Source organism: Sminthopsis crassicaudata, chromosome 4, assembly GCF_048593235.1.
Source record: "Sminthopsis crassicaudata isolate SCR6 chromosome 4, ASM4859323v1, whole genome shotgun sequence".
Lineage (NCBI taxonomy): Eukaryota > Metazoa > Chordata > Mammalia > Dasyuromorphia > Dasyuridae > Sminthopsis > Sminthopsis crassicaudata.
The window spans coordinates 451,265,562-451,284,479 of record NC_133620.1 but is presented as its reverse complement, the minus strand read 5'-3'; the positions used below and the strand labels follow the sequence as shown (position 1 = coordinate 451,284,479).

General features: G+C 43.6%; 1 protein-coding gene across 1 annotated transcript in view; it reads right to left on the bottom strand.

Annotated features, from left to right (window-relative positions):
- The window catches only part of SARM1 (sterile alpha and TIR motif containing 1), a 28,243-nt gene extending 16,645 nt beyond the window's left edge, over nucleotides 1–11,598 (bottom strand). The window contains exons 1-2 of the mRNA XM_074263690.1: nucleotides 10,494–11,598; nucleotides 4,581–5,199 (exon numbers count right to left, since the gene is read on the bottom strand). Of these exons, the coding sequence (XP_074119791.1) occupies nucleotides 4,581–5,199; nucleotides 10,494–10,945 (1,071 nt within the window). The 5' untranslated portion in view covers nucleotides 10,946–11,598. The remainder of the gene's footprint in view (nucleotides 1–4,580; nucleotides 5,200–10,493) is intronic.
- Nucleotides 11,599–18,918: the final 7,320 nt, after the last annotated feature.

The following is an 18,918-nucleotide window of genomic DNA, read 5'->3' as shown; positions in this document are numbered from 1 at the left end:
CCATCCATCCATCCATCCATTCAGGCACTCATCCACCTCTCCACCCATCCACCTGTCCATCCACAAATCCACCTATCCATCAACATATCCACCTATCTGTCCACCCATCCACCTATCCGTCCACCCATCCACCTATTCATCCAGACATCCAATTATTCGTCCACCCATCTAATTACCCGTCCACCGATCCAACTATCCATCCACATATCCACCTATCCGTCCACCGATCCACCTATCCGTCCACCCATCCACCTATCCGTCCACCCATCCACCTATCCATCCACATGAACACCTGTCCAGCCATGCTTCCACCTATCCATCCACACAACCACTTATCCATCCACATATCCACCTATCCATCCACAATCCACCTATCCGTCCACCCATCCACTTATCTGTCCACCCATCCACCTATCCGTCCACTCATCCACCTATCCGTCCACCCATCCACTTATCTGTCCACCCATCCATTTATCTGTCCACTCATCCACCTATCCATCCACACAACCACCTGTCCATCCACGTTTCCACCTATCCATGCACATATTCACCTATAGATCAACCCATCAACCTATCCATCCACCCATCCACAACCCATCCATCGATCCACCTATCCATCCACACATCCACCTATCCATCCACACATCCACCTATCCATCCACACATCCACCTATCCATCCACCCATCCAGCTATCCATCCATCCATCCAACTATCCATCCGCCCATTCACCTATCCATCCACCCATGCACCTATCCATCCACATATCCACCTATCCGTCCACCCATCCACCTATCCGTCCACCGATCCACCTATCCGTCCACCCATCCACCTATCCATCCACATGAACACCTGTCCAGCCATGCTTCCACCTATCCATCCACACAACCACTTATCCATCCACATATCCACCTATCCATCCACAATCCACCTATCCGTCCACCCATCCACTTATCTGTCCACCCATCCACCTATCCGTCCACTCATCCACCTATCCGTCCACCCATCCACTTATCTGTCCACCCATCCATTTATCTGTCCACTCATCCACCTATCCATCCACACAACCACCTGTCCATCCACGTTTCCACCTATCCATGCACATATTCACCTATAGATCAACCCATCAACCTATCCATCCACCCATCCACAACCCATCCATCGATCCACCTATCCATCCACACATCCACCTATCCATCCACACATCCACCTATCCATCCACACATCCACCTATCCATCCACCCATCCAGCTATCCATCCATCCATCCAACTATCCATCCGCCCATTCACCTATCCATCCACCCATGCACCTATCCATCCACATATCCACCTATCCGTCCACCCATCCACCTATCCGTCCACCGATCCACCTATCCGTCCACCCATCCACCTATTCGTCCAGACATCCAATTATTCGTCCACCCATCTAATTACCCGTCCACCGATCCAACTATCCATCCACATATCCACCTATCCGTCCACCGATCCACCTATCCGTCCACCCATCCACCTATCCGTCCACCCATCCACCTATCCATCCACCCATCCACCCATCCATCCACCCATCCATCCATCCATCCACACAACCACCTGTCCATCCACACCTCCACCTGTCCATCCACTGATCCACCTATCTATCCACACAACCACCTATCCATCCACATATCCACATATCCGTCCACTGATCCACCTATCCGTCCACCCATCCACCTATCCGTCTCACAACTACCTATCTATCGACACATCCACCTTTCCATCCTCACATCCACCTATCCATCCACAATCCAACTATTGATCCACCCATCCACCTATCCGTCCACCCATCCACTTATCTGTCCGCCCATCCACCTATTCGTCCAGCCATCCACCTTTCCGTCCACTGATTTACCTATCCATCCACTCATCCATCTATCCGTCCACCCACATATCCACTTATCCATCCATCCATCCAACTATCGACCCACATATCCACCTATCCGTCCACCCATCCACCTCTCCGTCCACCGATCCACCTATCCATTCACCCATCCACCTATGCATTCACATAACCATTTATCCATCCACCCATCCACCTATCCATCTACCCATCCACCTTTCCGTCCACTGATTTACCTATCCATCCACTCATCCATCTATCCATCCACCCACATATCCACTTATCCATCCAACTATCGACCCACATATCCACCTATCCGTCCACCCATCTACCTCTCCGTCCACCGATCCACCGATCCATCCACCCATACACCTATCCATCCACACAGCCACCTATCCATCCACCCATCCAACTATTCATCCACATATCCAGCTATTCGTCCACCCATCAACCTATGGGTCCACCGATCCACCTATCCATCCACGCATCCACCTATCCGTCCCCCCATCCAACCATCCATCCACTCATCCACCTATCCATCCACCCATCTACTTATCCGTCGACCCATCCACCTATCCATACAACCATACACCTATCCATCCACCCGTCCACCTATCCATCCACATAACCACCTATCCATCTCCCAATCCAACTATCTATCCACCCATACACCTATCCATCCACCGATCCACCTATCCATGCACATATTCACCTATACATCCACCCATCCACTTATCCATCCACCCATCCATCCACCCATCCACCTATACATCCACCCATCCACCTATCCGTCCACCCATCCACCTATTCGTGCACCAATCCACCTATCTGTGTACATATCCACCTATCCATCCACACATCCACCTATCCGTCCAGACAACCACCTGTCTGTCCCCACATCCACCTGTCCATCCACCCATCCACCTATCTATGCACCCATCCACCTTTCTGTCCACCGATTCACCTATCCATCCACTCATCCACCTATCCATCCACCCATCTACTTATCTGTCCACCTATCCACCTATCCATCCACCCATCCACCTATCCGTCCACCCATCCACCTATCCGTCCACCCATCCACCTATCCGTCCACCCATCCACCTATCCGTCCACCCATCCACTTATCCGTCCACCCATCCACCTATCCGTCCACCCATCCACCTATCCGTCCACCAATCGACCTCTCCATCCACCCATCCACCTATCCGTCCACCCATCCACCTATCCGTCCACCCATCCACCTATCCGTCCACCCATCCACCTATCCGTCCACCCATCCACTTATCCGTCCACCCATCCACCTATCCGTCCACCCATCCACCTATCCGTCCACCAATCGACCTCTCCATCCACCCATCCACCTATCCGTCCACCCATCCACCTATCCGTCCACCCATCCACCAATCCATCCACCCATCCACCTATCCGTCCACACATCCACCTATCCGTGCACATATCCACCTATCCGTCCACACATCCACCTATCCGTCCACACAACCACCTGTCTGTACCCACATCCACCTGTCTGTCCACCCATCCACTTATCTGTCCACCCATCCACCTATCCGTCCACCCATCCACCTATCTGTCCACCCATCTACTTATCCGTCCACCCATCCACCTATCCGTGCACCGATCCACCTATCCGTCCACCCATCCACCTATCCGTCCACATATCCACCTATCCGTCCACCCATCCACCTATCCGTCCACCCATCCACCAATCCGTCCACCCATCCACCTATCCGTCCACCCATCCACCAATCCGTCCACCCATCCACCTATCCGTCCACCCATCCACCTATCCGTCCACCCATCCACCTATCCGTCCACCCATCCACCTATCCATCCACCCATCCACCTATCCGTCCACCCATCCACCTATCCATCCACCCATCCACCTATCCATCCACCCATCCACCTATCCGTCCACCCATCCACCTATCAGTCCACACATCCACTGATCCATCCACCCATCCACCTATCCATCCACACAGCTACCTATCCATCCACCCATTCAACTATTCATCCACTGATCCACCTATCCGTCCACCCATCCACCCATCCGTCCACTCATCCACCTATCCATCCACCCATCTACTTATCCGTCGACCCATCCACCTATCCATACAACGATACACCTATCCATCCACCCATCCACGTATCCATCCACATAACCACCTATCCATCCACCAATCCAACTATCCATCCACCTATCCACCTATCCGTCCACCCATCCACCTATCCCTGCACCGATCCACCTATCCGTCCACACATCCATCCACCGATCCACCTATCCATCCACCCATCCACCTATCCATCCACCCATCCACCTATCCATCCACACATCCACCTGTCCATCCACGCTTCCACCCATCCATTCATACAACCACCTGTCCATCCACGCTTCCACCTATCCATGCACATATTCACCTATCCATCCACCCATCCAACTATCCATCCACCCATCCACCTCTTTGTCCACCCATCCACCTCTCCATCCACCCATCCACCTATGCATCCACATAACCACTTATCCATCCACCCAACCCCCTATCCATCTATCCATCCACCCATCCTCCCTTTCTGTGTGCTCCTACCGTCCTTTCCTGACCCATTCAATCCTCTTCCTGGCCATCCTGCCTTCTCTTTCTTGCCCCTCCTCTTGCCTCTATCTGATGTCTCCCGCTGTCACCCACACACCTTAGTCTTGCCCTGCAGACTCTTTATGGCGGCCTCGGCGCAGAGGTAGAAGGCCCCCATGCACTGCGCCTCCAGGCGCGAGGAGTCCAGCAGGGGCACGAGGCGTTGCAGGTCATCGGCCGCGCGACCCTGGCGCGTGTCACTGGCGTCCACCAGGCAGCGGGCGAAGCGCCCGGGGTCCAGGGAAGCCACCAGGGGTTCCACGAGGGCCAGGGTGCCTGAGCGCTCCACCTCGCGCTCGATCTCCTTGTTGGTGGCCAGCACGGCCACGGCCAGGCAGGCGTGGAGCCGGAGCAGCTCGTCCTCCTTGGAGAAGGCCAGTGGGAAGAGCCACTCGGCGGCACGCTTTTCCACCATGCGCCTCTGGGCCGCTTGGCCGCCGTGCAGCGCGCAGTTGGCCAGCGCCAGGGCGCAGTGGCGCAGGAGGGCCGAGTCCGTGCGGCGGCACCAGAATAGCACGGCGTCCAAGCCGCCTGCCGCGATCAGCCGCTGGCACGTCTCCTCTGAGTGCTTGAACATGTGCTCCAGGATGCCCGCCGTGCTTCGCGCCAGCTCCAGCGGCTCCCGCTCCTTGGCCAGGTTCAGGATGACGCCCAGCCCGATGCGGGCCACTCGGTCCCTGCAGAGAGACGGGGGAGGGGTGCGGCACGGAGATGTTAGAAGAGGGTGCGGGCAGTTCCGATGGACTCGAGATGGAGAGCCGTCTGCATCCAGAAAGAGGTCTATGGGGACTGAATTCATGTGGAACATAATGTGGGATTTTCACCTTTTTTGTTGTTTGCTTTTTTCTTTCTTTCTCATTTTTCCCCATTTTGATCTGATTTTTCTTTTTTCTTTTGTTTTCTTTTCTTTTTGGCTGATGCAATAAGGGTTAAGTGATTTGCCCAGGGTCAGACAGCTAGGAAGCGTTAAGTGTCTGAGGCTGGATTTGAACTCGGGTCCCCCACCTGCTCTATCCACTACCCCAACTAGCTGCCCCTTGGTCTGATTTTTCTTCTGCAGCATGATAAATGTGGAAATGCGCCAGTTGGAGCATGGCTAAATAAGTTATAGTATATGAATGTTACGGGATATTATTGTTCTATTAAAAAACGATTAGCAGGATGATTTCAGAGAGGCCTGGGGAGACTAACATGAACTGAAGTTAAGTGAAGTGATTAGAACCAAGAGAACATTGTCCACAGCAACAAGATTGTGTGATGATCAACTCTGATCCACATGGCTCTTTTCAACAATGAAATGATTCAGGGCAATTCCAATAGATTTGTGATGGAGAGAGCCATCTGCACCCAGAGAGAGAACTGGGGATTGAATGTGGATCACAACATAGCATTTTTACTTTTTACTGTTGTTTGCTGGCATTTTGTTTCCTTTCTAATTTTTTTCCCTTTTTGAGCTGATTTTTCTTGTGCAGTGTGATAATTGTGGAAATATGTACAGAAGAATTGCACATGTTTAACATATATTGGATTACTTGCTGTCTAGGGGAGGGAGTGGGGAAACGGTGGAAAAATTTGGAACACAAGGTTTTGCAGAGATGAATATTGAAAAGTATCTTTGCATGCGTTTTGAAAATTAAAAGTTATTAAAATGAGCTTTTGGCAGAGGCAGGAAGATGCTCAGCCACTGACTCGATGGAGGTGATTTGACAACTTTAAGAGGAGCATAACTGGAGCCAAGATCAGAAGATTTGAGGTTTCAAACATCACTTCAGTCTTACTAACTGTGCTACTTTAAATATCTCTTCATCTGTAAAATCCAAAACTTGATAACTGACTGACTGGTTAAGAGATGGAAAGTTGAAAAGTACCTTAGAGGCTATAGAGCCCAATCCTCGAATTTTTCAAATTAAGGAATTGCCTTTAGAGGTGACTTGTGTTATTTAAGATCACAGATTGAAACAGCAAAGCTTGTTCTGTACTAGGTCTCACTCCACTCCAACCTTTCAAATCATCAAAACTAAAGAAAAGATGGTAACTGTCTAAGTTGGAGAGATTGTGGAAAGTCTGGCACATTTGATGCACTGTTTGTAGAGTTGTAAAAGTGGTCCAACCATCCAGTATAATTATGCAAGAAAAACAATTAAGTAGTCTCCCTACACCCCCACTGGCCCCAGATGGCTGTGGAGGGAAAAGTAAGGCAAGAGATCTTGCCCAGCCCTTCATCACTTAAATCCAACTCCCTTGCATATCATGGCATCACCTCCCTCATGCCATGGTTCTCTTTGAGAATGAAGGACAAACAAAAATGATCTCCGACCACTGATAGTAGTATTGGGCATGTAGCCAAAGGAAATAAAAAACAAAATCAGTGATCTAATATATGTTTTTTTTTTAATATCCCTATCACCACTTGTTATGATACTAATGAACTAGAAATAAAATGGGTACTTATAAACTGGAGAATGACTAAAAGAACAACAAAACAATTATGGTATGTGAATAGTATCATACAAGAAGAAATGATGATATACTTAAACATATCTAACATGTTCGGGACTACCTGCCATGTAGGGGAGCAGATGGGAGGAAGGAGGGAAAAGTTGGAAGAGAAGGTTTTGCAAGAGTCATTGTTGAAAAATTACCCATGCAAATATATCTTGTAAACAAAAAAGCTATAATAAAAAATAAAATAAAAAAGAAGAAATGATGAATAAGAGCATTTCAGGGAAATACAGAAAGATTTGTAAGAACAGATGAAATAAGTAGAATAGAGATAACTATAGATATACAATCCCTACAACCATATAAGCAAAAAGATCACTAAGTTAAAGGGTCAATGTTAAAAAATTACCCATGCAAATATCTTGTAAATAAAAAAGCTATAATAAAAAAATAAAAAAGAAGAAATGATGAGTAAGAGCATTTCAGGGAAATACAGAAAGATTTGTAAGAACAGATGAAAAAAGCAGAATAGAGGACTATAGATATACAATCCCTACAACCATATAAGCAAAAAGATCACTAAGTTAAATTGTGAGTAGTAAGAAAATTGATGACAAATCCAGAGAAACATATTCTTGAAAATACATTTCTATTCATCTTCCTTAAATTAAAAATCGGAGGGTTAATAAGATAGAATACTGTTAGTAGTCAGACGGTTTCTGGGGGGAAGGTAGGGGTATTTTTATTTCATTGCACAATGCTCTTTCCCTTTATGGGCTAACTAGATGGCACAGTAAATAGAACTCTGGGCTTGGAATCAGGAAGATCTGACTTGAAATCTGGTCTCAGACACTTATGAACTGTGAAATCCTAGGCAAGTTACTTAACCACATTTGCCTTAGTTCCTCATCTGTAAAACGAGCTAGAGAAGGAAATGGCAAACCACTTCAGTATTTTTGCCAAGAAACCCTAAATGGGATCACAAAAAGTCAGACATGACTGAACAACAATCTTGCCCACTAACCTTGCTGCTCTATTCTGTTCTCTATTCTTCTATTAAAGAATTTCTTAAGTATCTACTATGTGCCAGGCACTGGACTTGGTGCTAAGAATAACAACAACAACAACAAAAAGAAATAGTTTATGCTTTCAAAGAGTTTACATTCTTCCAAGGGGAACAGCATGTATACCTATAAGTAGGCACCTTAATACAGTGGGAAAAACTGGTTTATGGATCATGGCATTGAGTTCAAATTCTGATTTTTCTACTTGTTACCCATGTGATCTAGGTCAAGTGACAACTTCTGGGATTCAGTTTTCTCTCAACTGTAAAACGAGGGGATTTGGACTAGATAATTTCAAAGGTTTCTGCTATCACAAATCTATGATCTTATTATCCTAAGTATAAGTATGTACAACATATATGCAAGTTACCAATGTAGATCAGCAATGCTTGTGTCAGAGCCAAGATTTGAACTCAGGTGGTCTTAACTCTAAGGCTAGCCCTTTATCTGCTACCTCATATTCATTCATCTCAGTTAAAAACTGGAAATGCCATGAGAATAGAGATCATTTCTTAGACAAACTCTATCTCCCCTAGCACTTAGTAGCTGCTATTTTTTTTTTTTTTTTAGAATTGGCTTAATTCATTAAGTAACTTTTGGCAAAGAATCATAGATAAAGAGCTAGAAGATCCCTCAGAGATTATTTAGCCTAATTCCCTCATTTTATAGATGAGGGAACTGAGACCCAGAGAGGTTAATCCAGGTAGTAAGTGGTAGAGTCGGGATCTGATCCCAGTTGTTCTGACCCTAAATCCAAACACTTCATGATACAGCTTGTGGAGTGAGATTTCCAAAATCAACCCTGGAAGACCAAATATCCTGGCCTGAGATCCCTGAATCTGAGCATCCTGCAGCGTGGAAAGGCACGAGCAGGGAATAGCATTGTCTGTGAGAGATTTCTGAAGTATAAAAAGGGAGTTAGGGCCCAGAGTGAAAGATGAGGTGATATTGAATGACCTTCGACCCTAGATCTGGTCAGCTAATCTGTGACCTCTTGATCCCAGGTTTTGAGCAGAAACCTGCAAGACAGAAAGATAAATCTCCAACTTGGGAGAACACCCCTCTGACTACCCCCCTTTTTTGACACTGCTCTCCCTGCCCCCTCCTTAACATCTTGTCCAGAATCCTCCTTCCCCAGCACCAAGATTCAGGATGAGATCATATCTATATAAAGATCAGAGTTCTGAGAGGGAGCCAGAGAGAGTGAGGGGAATTAGAGGAGGGTAGAAAAAGAAAGCCTCCTTCAATTGCTAGGGTTGGGACTCCAATTCTCTAGAGTCTGCCCCTGCCTATCTCGTCATGGGAATCAGAGAGAACCAGTTCCCATGGTGATGTCTCTTCACCCCCTCAGCCCCAGGGTCTCAGTGCTAGGACACTGATAGATGACTGGGAAAGATCATAGGGCCATCTGGAGGAGAAGATTGAGAAAGAAAGACTGATTTAAGAAGAGAAGAGATTGGGTTAATGTCATCTTTGTGTTATATATGAGTACTCATTGATGAAAAAAAAAATTGGTGCCTTTTTCTAGGCAGCTTGCCTCCAACTCCCCTCCTATATCCTTCCCTCAACTCATCCATCTCCCTCCCTTTCCAAGCGCTAGAGAACCCCAAACTCTTTTCCTTCCATCTAGATTTCTAGATCTGGCTCTCTACCCCCACTCTAGCTGGTGAAAGTGACCATAAGGGGTGGAGTTGGACCCAGTTGTGTGTGAAGTTGTTATGAAAGTAGAAAGATGTGTGTATGAAAGCATTTCCTTCCCTTTCTCCCCTCCTCCCCTAAACATAAACACAACTCCTCTGGGTACACAGGAATGAGAGGGGAAAGGATGATTTTGGCTTATAATAATAAAAATCTTATTTATACAACTAAGGGAGGATAAGAGGAAATTTGTCTCTGCTTCATGGTCATAGGAACACAAATTCAGAGCTGGACCTTGGAGATTAGTTAAACCTTATGCTACAAATTTAGATTTAATGCAACTCCCCCATTTTACAGAAAGGGAAATTGAAGCCTACAAACTTCCCAGGGAAAATGTCACCCCTAGGTTCCTGCACTGCTATGGAAGGGTCAATAAAACTTGTAACTCTGCAATAGTTTCCGGGTTTCTTTTTAGTTCTATAGCCCTATCAGTAATGTATGAGCATGTGCTTGCCACTTAGGATTTTTGCAACTGTAAATGCTACCTTTCTTTCTTGCTTGTAAATGAGTTGATAACACTTGCTGGAGAACATTTACACGCTTTAGGTAGTAGTTTTGGCAAACTGAGGCTGGATCCGTCTTAATAATAGAATCCTTGGGATGGGGGAAAGGGGAAACTAACACCTTAAAACTAAAGGGCTATCGTTCTCCCTTGAGATGAAAGCCCAAATGCTTTATTTTACAGAGGGGGAAACTGAGGCCAAGATTTTCAAACACCTCCCAATCTCAGGGACCTACAGCCCCCGGGGATCATTAGATGTCCTTACCTATTTTCAGCTACCAGGATCTGTTCCAGCAACTGAGCGGCCAGCACTCGGGTGTCCAGTTCGGATGCCTGCAGCAGCTGCAGCAGGAGGTCGAGGCCCCCCTCCAGGCGGATGGCCTCACAGAGTCCCTTGGCCACCTCCCGTCCCACGGTGGGGATGACCCACGCCTCCTCCACCAGCTGGAACACTTCGGATAGGCCGATGCCCACCGCTTCCGGGCTGCCCGCCTGCTTGAGTCCCGACAGTGCCAGCTGCAGCTCGGGCAGCACCCGCTCCAGGGCGCCCTGCACCTCCACGTTGGCCCCCGGCGATACCTCCCGGGTAATCCCACCGCCCACCGCCCACCAGCTGCCTCCTGTGCTCCTGGGCACGGGCACTGCCAACCGCTCCGGGCCCGACATGGTGAAGAAGCGGCAGAGTTTGTAGGCGGAGAAGAGCAGCGTCAAGACCATAGAGACCGAGTGGTCAGGGGAGCATCCTGGGGGGACAGGGCATGGGCTCGGAGGGCAGGACCTTGGAGGGATGCTTGGAGGAGGAATGGAGGCCGGAGTCGAAAATGGAACGGGGGTGGTGGGCGGGGGGGACTGATGGGAGAAGTTGGAGGGAGAGAGGAGCTGCAAGAGGGATGGGGGCTGAAGGAAGCGGGGAGAGGTTGAGCTGGGACCAGGAGAGGGGATGAAGGGAGCGGCTGGTTATAGCGGGAGGCAGGGAACGGAGCGGGGAGGGCCGGGGGACTGTACAGAAGCAACTGCGGATCAGGCTAGGTGATGAAAACCCCCCAGCTGGGATAAAGGGCAGGCATGGAGGCAGGAAGGAGGATGCGGAGATGGAGAGCGGCCGGGGGAGGAGGGCACAAGGCGGGGGAGAGGAGCCGACGAGGCGGCGCTGTGACTTCAGGCTGCGAAGGGAGCCGGCACTTGCCTCGGCTGGGATGCTCCGTCGGGCTTCTCTGGGATGCTCGTCCGGCCCAGGCAGGAGGCCGAACAAAGCGTCTTCCCTGGGAGGTTCGGAGCGGTGAGCGAAGGCCCCGCCTCTGTCACTCAGGGACTAGGGGAGAATCCCTGGCCCGCCCAGCTCGGGCCTAGCAGAGCTCCGGCTTTTGCCCCGCCCCTCCCCTCCTCAGGTCTGGGGGAGGAGCTGCTTCCTGCTACCCCGCCCCTTAGAAGGCGGGGCATCCTTCCTCAGGACACCCCTGCAATGCCAGGTGACGCTCTGGGAACCGCAAGTGGCTCCTAGCTATTCATAAAAGATTTATCCAGATGAATTTACAAATGAATTCTCTAAAAGTTTAGTCTAAACCGGATGCCACAAAAATCTTTCTAAATGTTGAAGAAAAGAAGGCAGCATGTCATAATCTTAAAAAATAGTGTTTTTCAACTGCTTGGCCAAGTATACATATATTGTATTTAATTTATACTTTAACATATGTAACATGTATTGGTCAAGCTGCCATGCTGGGGGGGGGGAGGAGGGGAAAAATTGGAACAAAAGGTTTGGCATTTGTCAATGCTGTAAAATTACCTATGCATATATCTTGTAAATAAAAACTATTAAATTAAAAAATAGTGTTTTTATTTTATTCTCAATTATGTGTAAAAGCAACTTTTTTTCTCTTTTTTTCTGAGGCTTGGGTTAAGTGACTTGCCCAGGGTCACACAGCTAGGAAATGTTAAGTGTCTGAGAACAGATTTGAACTCTGGTCCTTCTGAATTCAAGGATGGTGCTCTATCCACTGCACTACCTAGCTGCCCCATAAAAGCAACTTTTAACATTCATTTTATTTGTTTATTTATATTATTATAGCTTTTAATTTACAAAACATTACCCATTTTTCAATTTTCTTTTTTTTTAAAACATGTTAAAGTGTATCTTAAATACAATATATATGTACATATTTATACAGTTCTCTTGTTGCACAAAAAAAAAAAAAATCAGATTTAGAAAGGTAAAAATAACCTGAGAAGAAAAACAAAAATGCAAGCAGTCCACACTCGTTTCCCAGTGTTCTTTTGCTGGGTGTAGCTGGTTCTGTTCATCACTGATCAATTGGAACTGAATGGAATCCTCTCATTGCCGAAGAGAGCCACATCCATCAGAATTGATCCTCATAGTATTATTGTTGAAGTGTACAATGATCTCCTGGTTCTGCTCATTTCACTCAGCATCAGTTCATGTCAGTCTCTCCAGGCCTCTCTGTATGCTGCTGGTCATTTCTTACAGAACAATAATATTCCATAACCTTCATATACCATAATTTACCCAACCATTCTCCAATTGATGGACATCCATTCATTTTTCAATTTCTTGCCACTACAAAAAGGGCTGCCACAAACATTTTTGCACATACAGGTCCCTTTCCCTTCTTTATTATTTCTTTGGGATATAAGCCCAGTAGTAACACTGTTGGGTCAAAGGGTTGCACAGTTTGATAACTTTTTGAGCATAAATCCAGATTGCTCTCCAGAACAATTGGATCCATTCACAACTCTACCAACAATGCATCAGTGTCCATAGGTAATTTTTCTTTTTCTTTGTTTTTTTAATTTAATTTTTATTTTATTTTATAATTATAACTTTTTTTTTGACAGTACATATGCATGGGTAATTTTTTACAACATTATCCCTTGCACTTACTTCTATTCAGATTTTTTCCCTTCGTCCCCCAACCCCCTCCCCCAGATGGCAGGCAGTCTTATACATGTTAAATATATTACAGTATATTCTAGATACAATATATGTGTGTAGAACCGAATTCCTTGTTGCACAGGAAGAATTGGATTCAGAAGGTAAAAATAACAGTTTACACTCATTTCCCAGTGTTCCTTTTCTGGATGTAGCTGAGTCTGTCCATCATTAATCAATTGGAATTGGATTAGCTCTTCTCTATGTTGAAGATATCCACTTCCATCAGCTTACATCCTCGTACAGTATCATTGTTGAAGTGTATAATGATCTTCTGGTTCTGCTCGTTTCACTTAGCATCAGTTGATGTAAGTCTCTCCAGGCCTCTCTGTATGCTGCTGGTCATTTCTTACAGAACAATAATATTCCATAACATCCATATACCATAATTTACCCAACCATTCTCCAATTGATGGACATCCATTCATTTTTCAATTTCTTGCCACTATGAAAAGGGTTGCCACAAACATTTTTGCACATACAGGTCCCTTTCCCTTCTTTAGTATTTCCTTGGGATATAAGCCCAGTAGTAGTATGGCTGGGTCAAAGGGTATGCACATTTTGATAACTTTTTGGGCATAATTCCAGATTGCTCTCCAGAATGGTTGGATTCTTTCACAACTCCACCAACAATGCATCAGTGTCCCAGTTTTCCCACAGCCCCTCCAACATTCATCGTTATTTGTTCCTGTCATCTTAGCCAATCTGACAGGTGTGTAATGATATCTCAGAGTTGTCTTAATTTGCATTTCTCTGATCAGTAGTGATTTGGAACACTCTTTCATATGAGTGGAAATAGTTTTAATTTCATCATCTGAAAATTGTCTGTTCATATCCTTTGACCATTTATCAATTGGAGAATGGCTTGATTTCCTATAAATTAAAGTCAATTCTCTGTATATTTTGGAGTTGAGGCCTTTATCAGAACCTTTAACTGTAAAAATGTTTTCCCAATTTGTTACTTCCCTTCTAATCTTGTTTGCATTAATTTTGTTTGTGCAGAAACTTTTTAATTTGGTGTAATCAAAATGTTCTATTTTGTGATCAATAATGCTCTCTAATTCTCCCTTGGACACAAACTCCTTCCTCCTCCACAAGTCTGAGAGGTAAACCATCCCATGTTCCTCCAATTTATTTATGATTTCATTCTTTATGCCTAAATCTTGGACCCATTTTGATCTAATCTTAGTATGTGGTGTTAAATGTGGGTCCATGCCTAGTTTCTACCATACTAATTTCCAGTTTTCCCAGCAGTTTTTGTCAAATAATGAATTCTTATCCCAAAATTTGGGATCTTTGGGTTTGTCAAACACTAGATTGCTATTTTTATTCACTATCTTGCCCTGTGAACCTAACCTATGCCACTGATCAATTAGTCTATTTCTTAGCCAGTACCAAATGGTTTTGATGACTGTTGCTTTATAATATAGTTCTAGATCAGGTACAGCTAGACCACCTTCACTTAATTTTTTTTTTCATTATTTCCCTTGAAATTCTTGACCTTTTGTTGTTCCATATGAATTCTGTTGTTATTTTTTCTAGGTTATTTAAATAGTTTCTTGGAAGTCTGATTGGTATAGCACTAAATAAATAGATTAGTTTAGGGAGTATTGTCATCTTAATTATATTCGCTCGGCCTATCCAAGAGCACTGAATGTCTTTCCAATTATTTAAATCTGACTATTTTTGTGGCAAGTGTTTTGTAATTTTGCTCATATAATTCCTGACACTCCTTTGGTAGATATATTCCCAAATATTTTATACTATTGACCGTTATTTTGAATGGAATTTCTCTTTGTATCTCTTGCTGTTGGATTGTGTTGTTAATGTATAAAAATGCTGAGGATTTATGTGGATTTATTTTGTATCCTGCAACTTTGCTAAAATTCTGAATTATTTCTAGTAGCTTTTTAGCAGAGTCTTTGGGGTTCTCTAAGTATACCATCATGTCATCTGCAAAAAGTGATAATTTGATTTCCTCATTTCCTACTCTAATTCCTTGAATCACTTTCTCGGCTCTTATTGCCGAGGCTAGAGTTTCTAGTACTATATTGAAAAGTAATGGTGATAGTGGGCAACCTTGTTTCACTCCTGATCTTATAGGGAAAGGTTCTAGTTTATCACCATTACATATGATGTTTACTGAAGGTTTTAAATATATGCTCCTTATTATTTTAAGGAATAGTCCCATTTATTCCTATACTCTCAAGCGTTTTTAGTAGGAATGGATGTTGGATTTTATCAAATGCTTTTTCTGCATCTATTGAGATGATCATATGGTTTTTATTAATTTGATTATTAATATGGTCAATTATACTAATAGTTTTCCTAATATTAAACCAGCCCTGCATTCCTGGTATAAATCCCACTTGGTCAGAGTGTATTATCCTGGGGATGATTTTCGGAAGTCTATTTGCTAATATCTTATTTAAGATTTTAGCATCAATATTCATTAAGGAAATTGGTCTATAGTTTTCTTTCTCAGTTTTTGATCTACCTGGTTTAGGTATCAGTACCATGTCTGTGTCATAGAAGGAATTTGGTAGGACTCCTTCAATCCCTATTTTTTCAAATACTTTACATAGCATTGGAGTTAGTTGTTCTTTAAATGTTTGGTAGAATTCACATGTAAATCCATCTGGTCCTGGGGACTTTTTCTTAGGAAGTTGGTTAATAGCTTGCTCTATTTCTTTTTCTGAGATGGGACTATTTAGACTACTTACTTCTTCCTCTGTTAATCTGGGCAAGCTATATTTTTGAAGGTATTCTTCCATTTCATTTAAGTTATTGAATTTTATCGGCATAAAGTTGAGCAAAGTAGCTCCTAACTATTGTTCTAATTTTCTCTTCATTAGTGGTGAGTTCACCCTTTTCATTTTCAAGACTAACAATTTGCTTTTTCTCTTTCCTTTTTTTAATCAGGTTTACTAAGGGTTTGTCTATTTTGTTGGTTTTTTCATAGAACCAACTCTTTGTTTTATTAATTAATTCAATAGTTTTTTTACTTTCAATTTTATTAATCTCACCTTTTATTTTTTGAATTTCAAGTTTTGTGTTTGTCTGGGGGTTTTTAATTTGTTCCTTTTTTAGCAATTTTAGTTGTAGGCCCAATTCGTTGGCCCTCTCTCTATTTTATGCAAGTAGGCCTGTAGAGATATAAAATTTCCCCTTATTATTGCTTTGGCTGTATCCCACACATTTTGGTATGATGTCTCATTATTGTCATTTTCTTGGGTGAAGTTATTAATTATGTCTATGATTTGCTGTTTTACCCAATCATTCTTTAGTATAAGATTATTTAGTTTCCAATTATTTTTTGGTCTGTTTTCCCCTGGCTTTTTGTTAAATGTCATTTTGATTGCATTATGGTCTGAAAAGGATGCATTTACTATTTCTGCCTTACTGCATTTGATTTTGAGGTTTTTATGCCCTAGTATATGATCAATTTTTGTATAGGTTCCATGAACTGCTGAGAAGAAAGTATATTCCTTTCTGTCTCCATTTAGCTTTTGCCAAAGATCTGTCATATCAAACTTTTCTAGTATTCTATTTATCTCTTTGACTTCTTTCTTATTTATTTTGTGGTTTGATTTATCTAATTATGAGAGTGCAAGGTTGAGATCTCCCACTATTATAGTTTTGCTATCTATTTCCTCTTGCAGCTATCTTAATTTCTCTTTTAAGAATTTAGATGCTGCACCACTTGGTGCATACATGTTTAATATTGATACTGCTTCACTATTGATGCTTCCCTTTAGCAGGATATAATGCCCTTCCTTATCTCTTTTAATTAGATCAATTTTTGTTTTTGCTTGATCTGAGATGAGGATAGCTACTCCTGCTTTTTTGGTTTTGCCTGAAGCATAATAGATTCTGCTCCACCCTTTTACTTTTAGTTTGAATGTATCACCCTGTTTCAGGTGTGTTTCCTGTAAACAACATATAGTAGGATTCTGACTTTTAATCCAGTCTGTTAACTGCTTCCTCTTTATGAGGCAGTTTGCCCCATTCACATTTATGGTTAGAAGGACTAATTCTATATTGCTTGCCATCCTACTAACCCCTGCTTATGCTTTTCCCCTTTCCTTCCCTCTTACCCCCCTACCCAGTATTAAACTGGTGAACACCACTTGCTTTTCACAGCCCTCCCTTTTTAGGATCCCTCCCCCACCTTAAAGATCCTCCCCTTATTTTACCCCTTTTCCTCAAAATTTCTGTATTCCCTTCCCCTTAGCTTACTCCTTCCCTTTCACTTTTCAATGAAGTGGAAGAAGTTTCACCATAAATCGAATATGTCTATTGATACACACTATGTTCATCTCCCTCCTTTCTTTCTCTCAGATATAATAGGTTACCTTTGCCTCTTCATGAGATGTAGTACCACCACTTTACACTTTTTTATGATATAATTTCCTTTCCACTTCTAGTTTCTAAGACAAATTGTACATATGTTCTTTACATATTTTTTTGGCAGAAGTATAGTTCTCAAGATTTCTTTTTATCTTTTTAGAAATCTCTTGAGTTCTGTATTTGAAGATCAAACCTTTTATGTAGGTCTGGTTTTTTCATCGAAAATAGATGGAATTCATTTATTTCGTTAAATGTCCATCTTCTTCCCTGGAAAACGATGCTCATTCTTGCTGGGTAAGTTATTCTTGGCTGTATACCAAGTTCCTTAGCCTTTCGGAATATCATGTTCCAGGCCCTGCGTTCTTTTAATGTGGACGCTGCTAGATCCTGGGTTATCCTTATTGTGGATCCTCTATATCTGAATTGCTTTTTTCTAGCATCTTCCAATATCTTTTCCTTTGTCTGATGGTTCTTGAACTTGGCCACTATATTTCTTGGCGTTTTGATTTTAGGGTCCCTTTCAGTAGGTGATCGATGAATTTTTTCAATGTCTATTTTACCCTCTGTTTCCAGAACGTCTGGGCAGTTCTCTTTGATAATTTCCTCGAAAATGGTGTCCAAGCTCTTTTTTTCCTCACATTTTTCAGGGAGTCCGATTATTCTCAAATTGTCTCTCCTGGATCTGTTTTCCAGGTCTGTTGTCTTTCTAGTAAGGTACTTGACATTCTTTTCAATTGTTTCATTTCTTTGGTTTTGCTTGACTACCTCTTGGTTTCTCCTTGAGTCATTCATTTCTACTTGTTCCAGTCTAATTTTCAATGATGTATTTTCTTCACTCACTTTTTTTTATATCTCTTTGTAATTGTCCAATTGAGTTTTTATCTTCTATGGAATTTTTTCCATTTTATCCATTTTATTTTTTAGAGAGCTGTTTTCTTTTTCCAGCTCACTAATCCTGTTTTCCTTGGAGTTGTTTACCTTTTCCAGCTCACTAATCTTGTTTCTCAATGATTTGATTTCTTTATCCACTCTGTCTTTGAATGCATGGGATGACTTCTCCAGGCTCTCTTGCCAAGCTTCCCTTTCCTTTTCCCATTTCTCTTCCAGCTCTCTTGTGAGAGCCTTTTTGATTTCCTCTAGGAGATTCTTTTGTATTGAGGAGCAGCTCATATCCCTCTTAGGGGATTCATCTGGGGACAGTCTATTTTTAGTCTCCTCATTGTTTGAAGTCTGCTCTCTCTCCATACAAAAGCTGTCAATGGTTAGAGCCCTTTTGAATTTTTTGTTCATTTTGTCAGAGTAGGAATCGAAGAAAACAAATTGACGAGAGAAACAATTGGTCTGTTTTGTGGGGGCTGGGGCTGGATGGTATTAACGGGCTTCCTCTACAGAC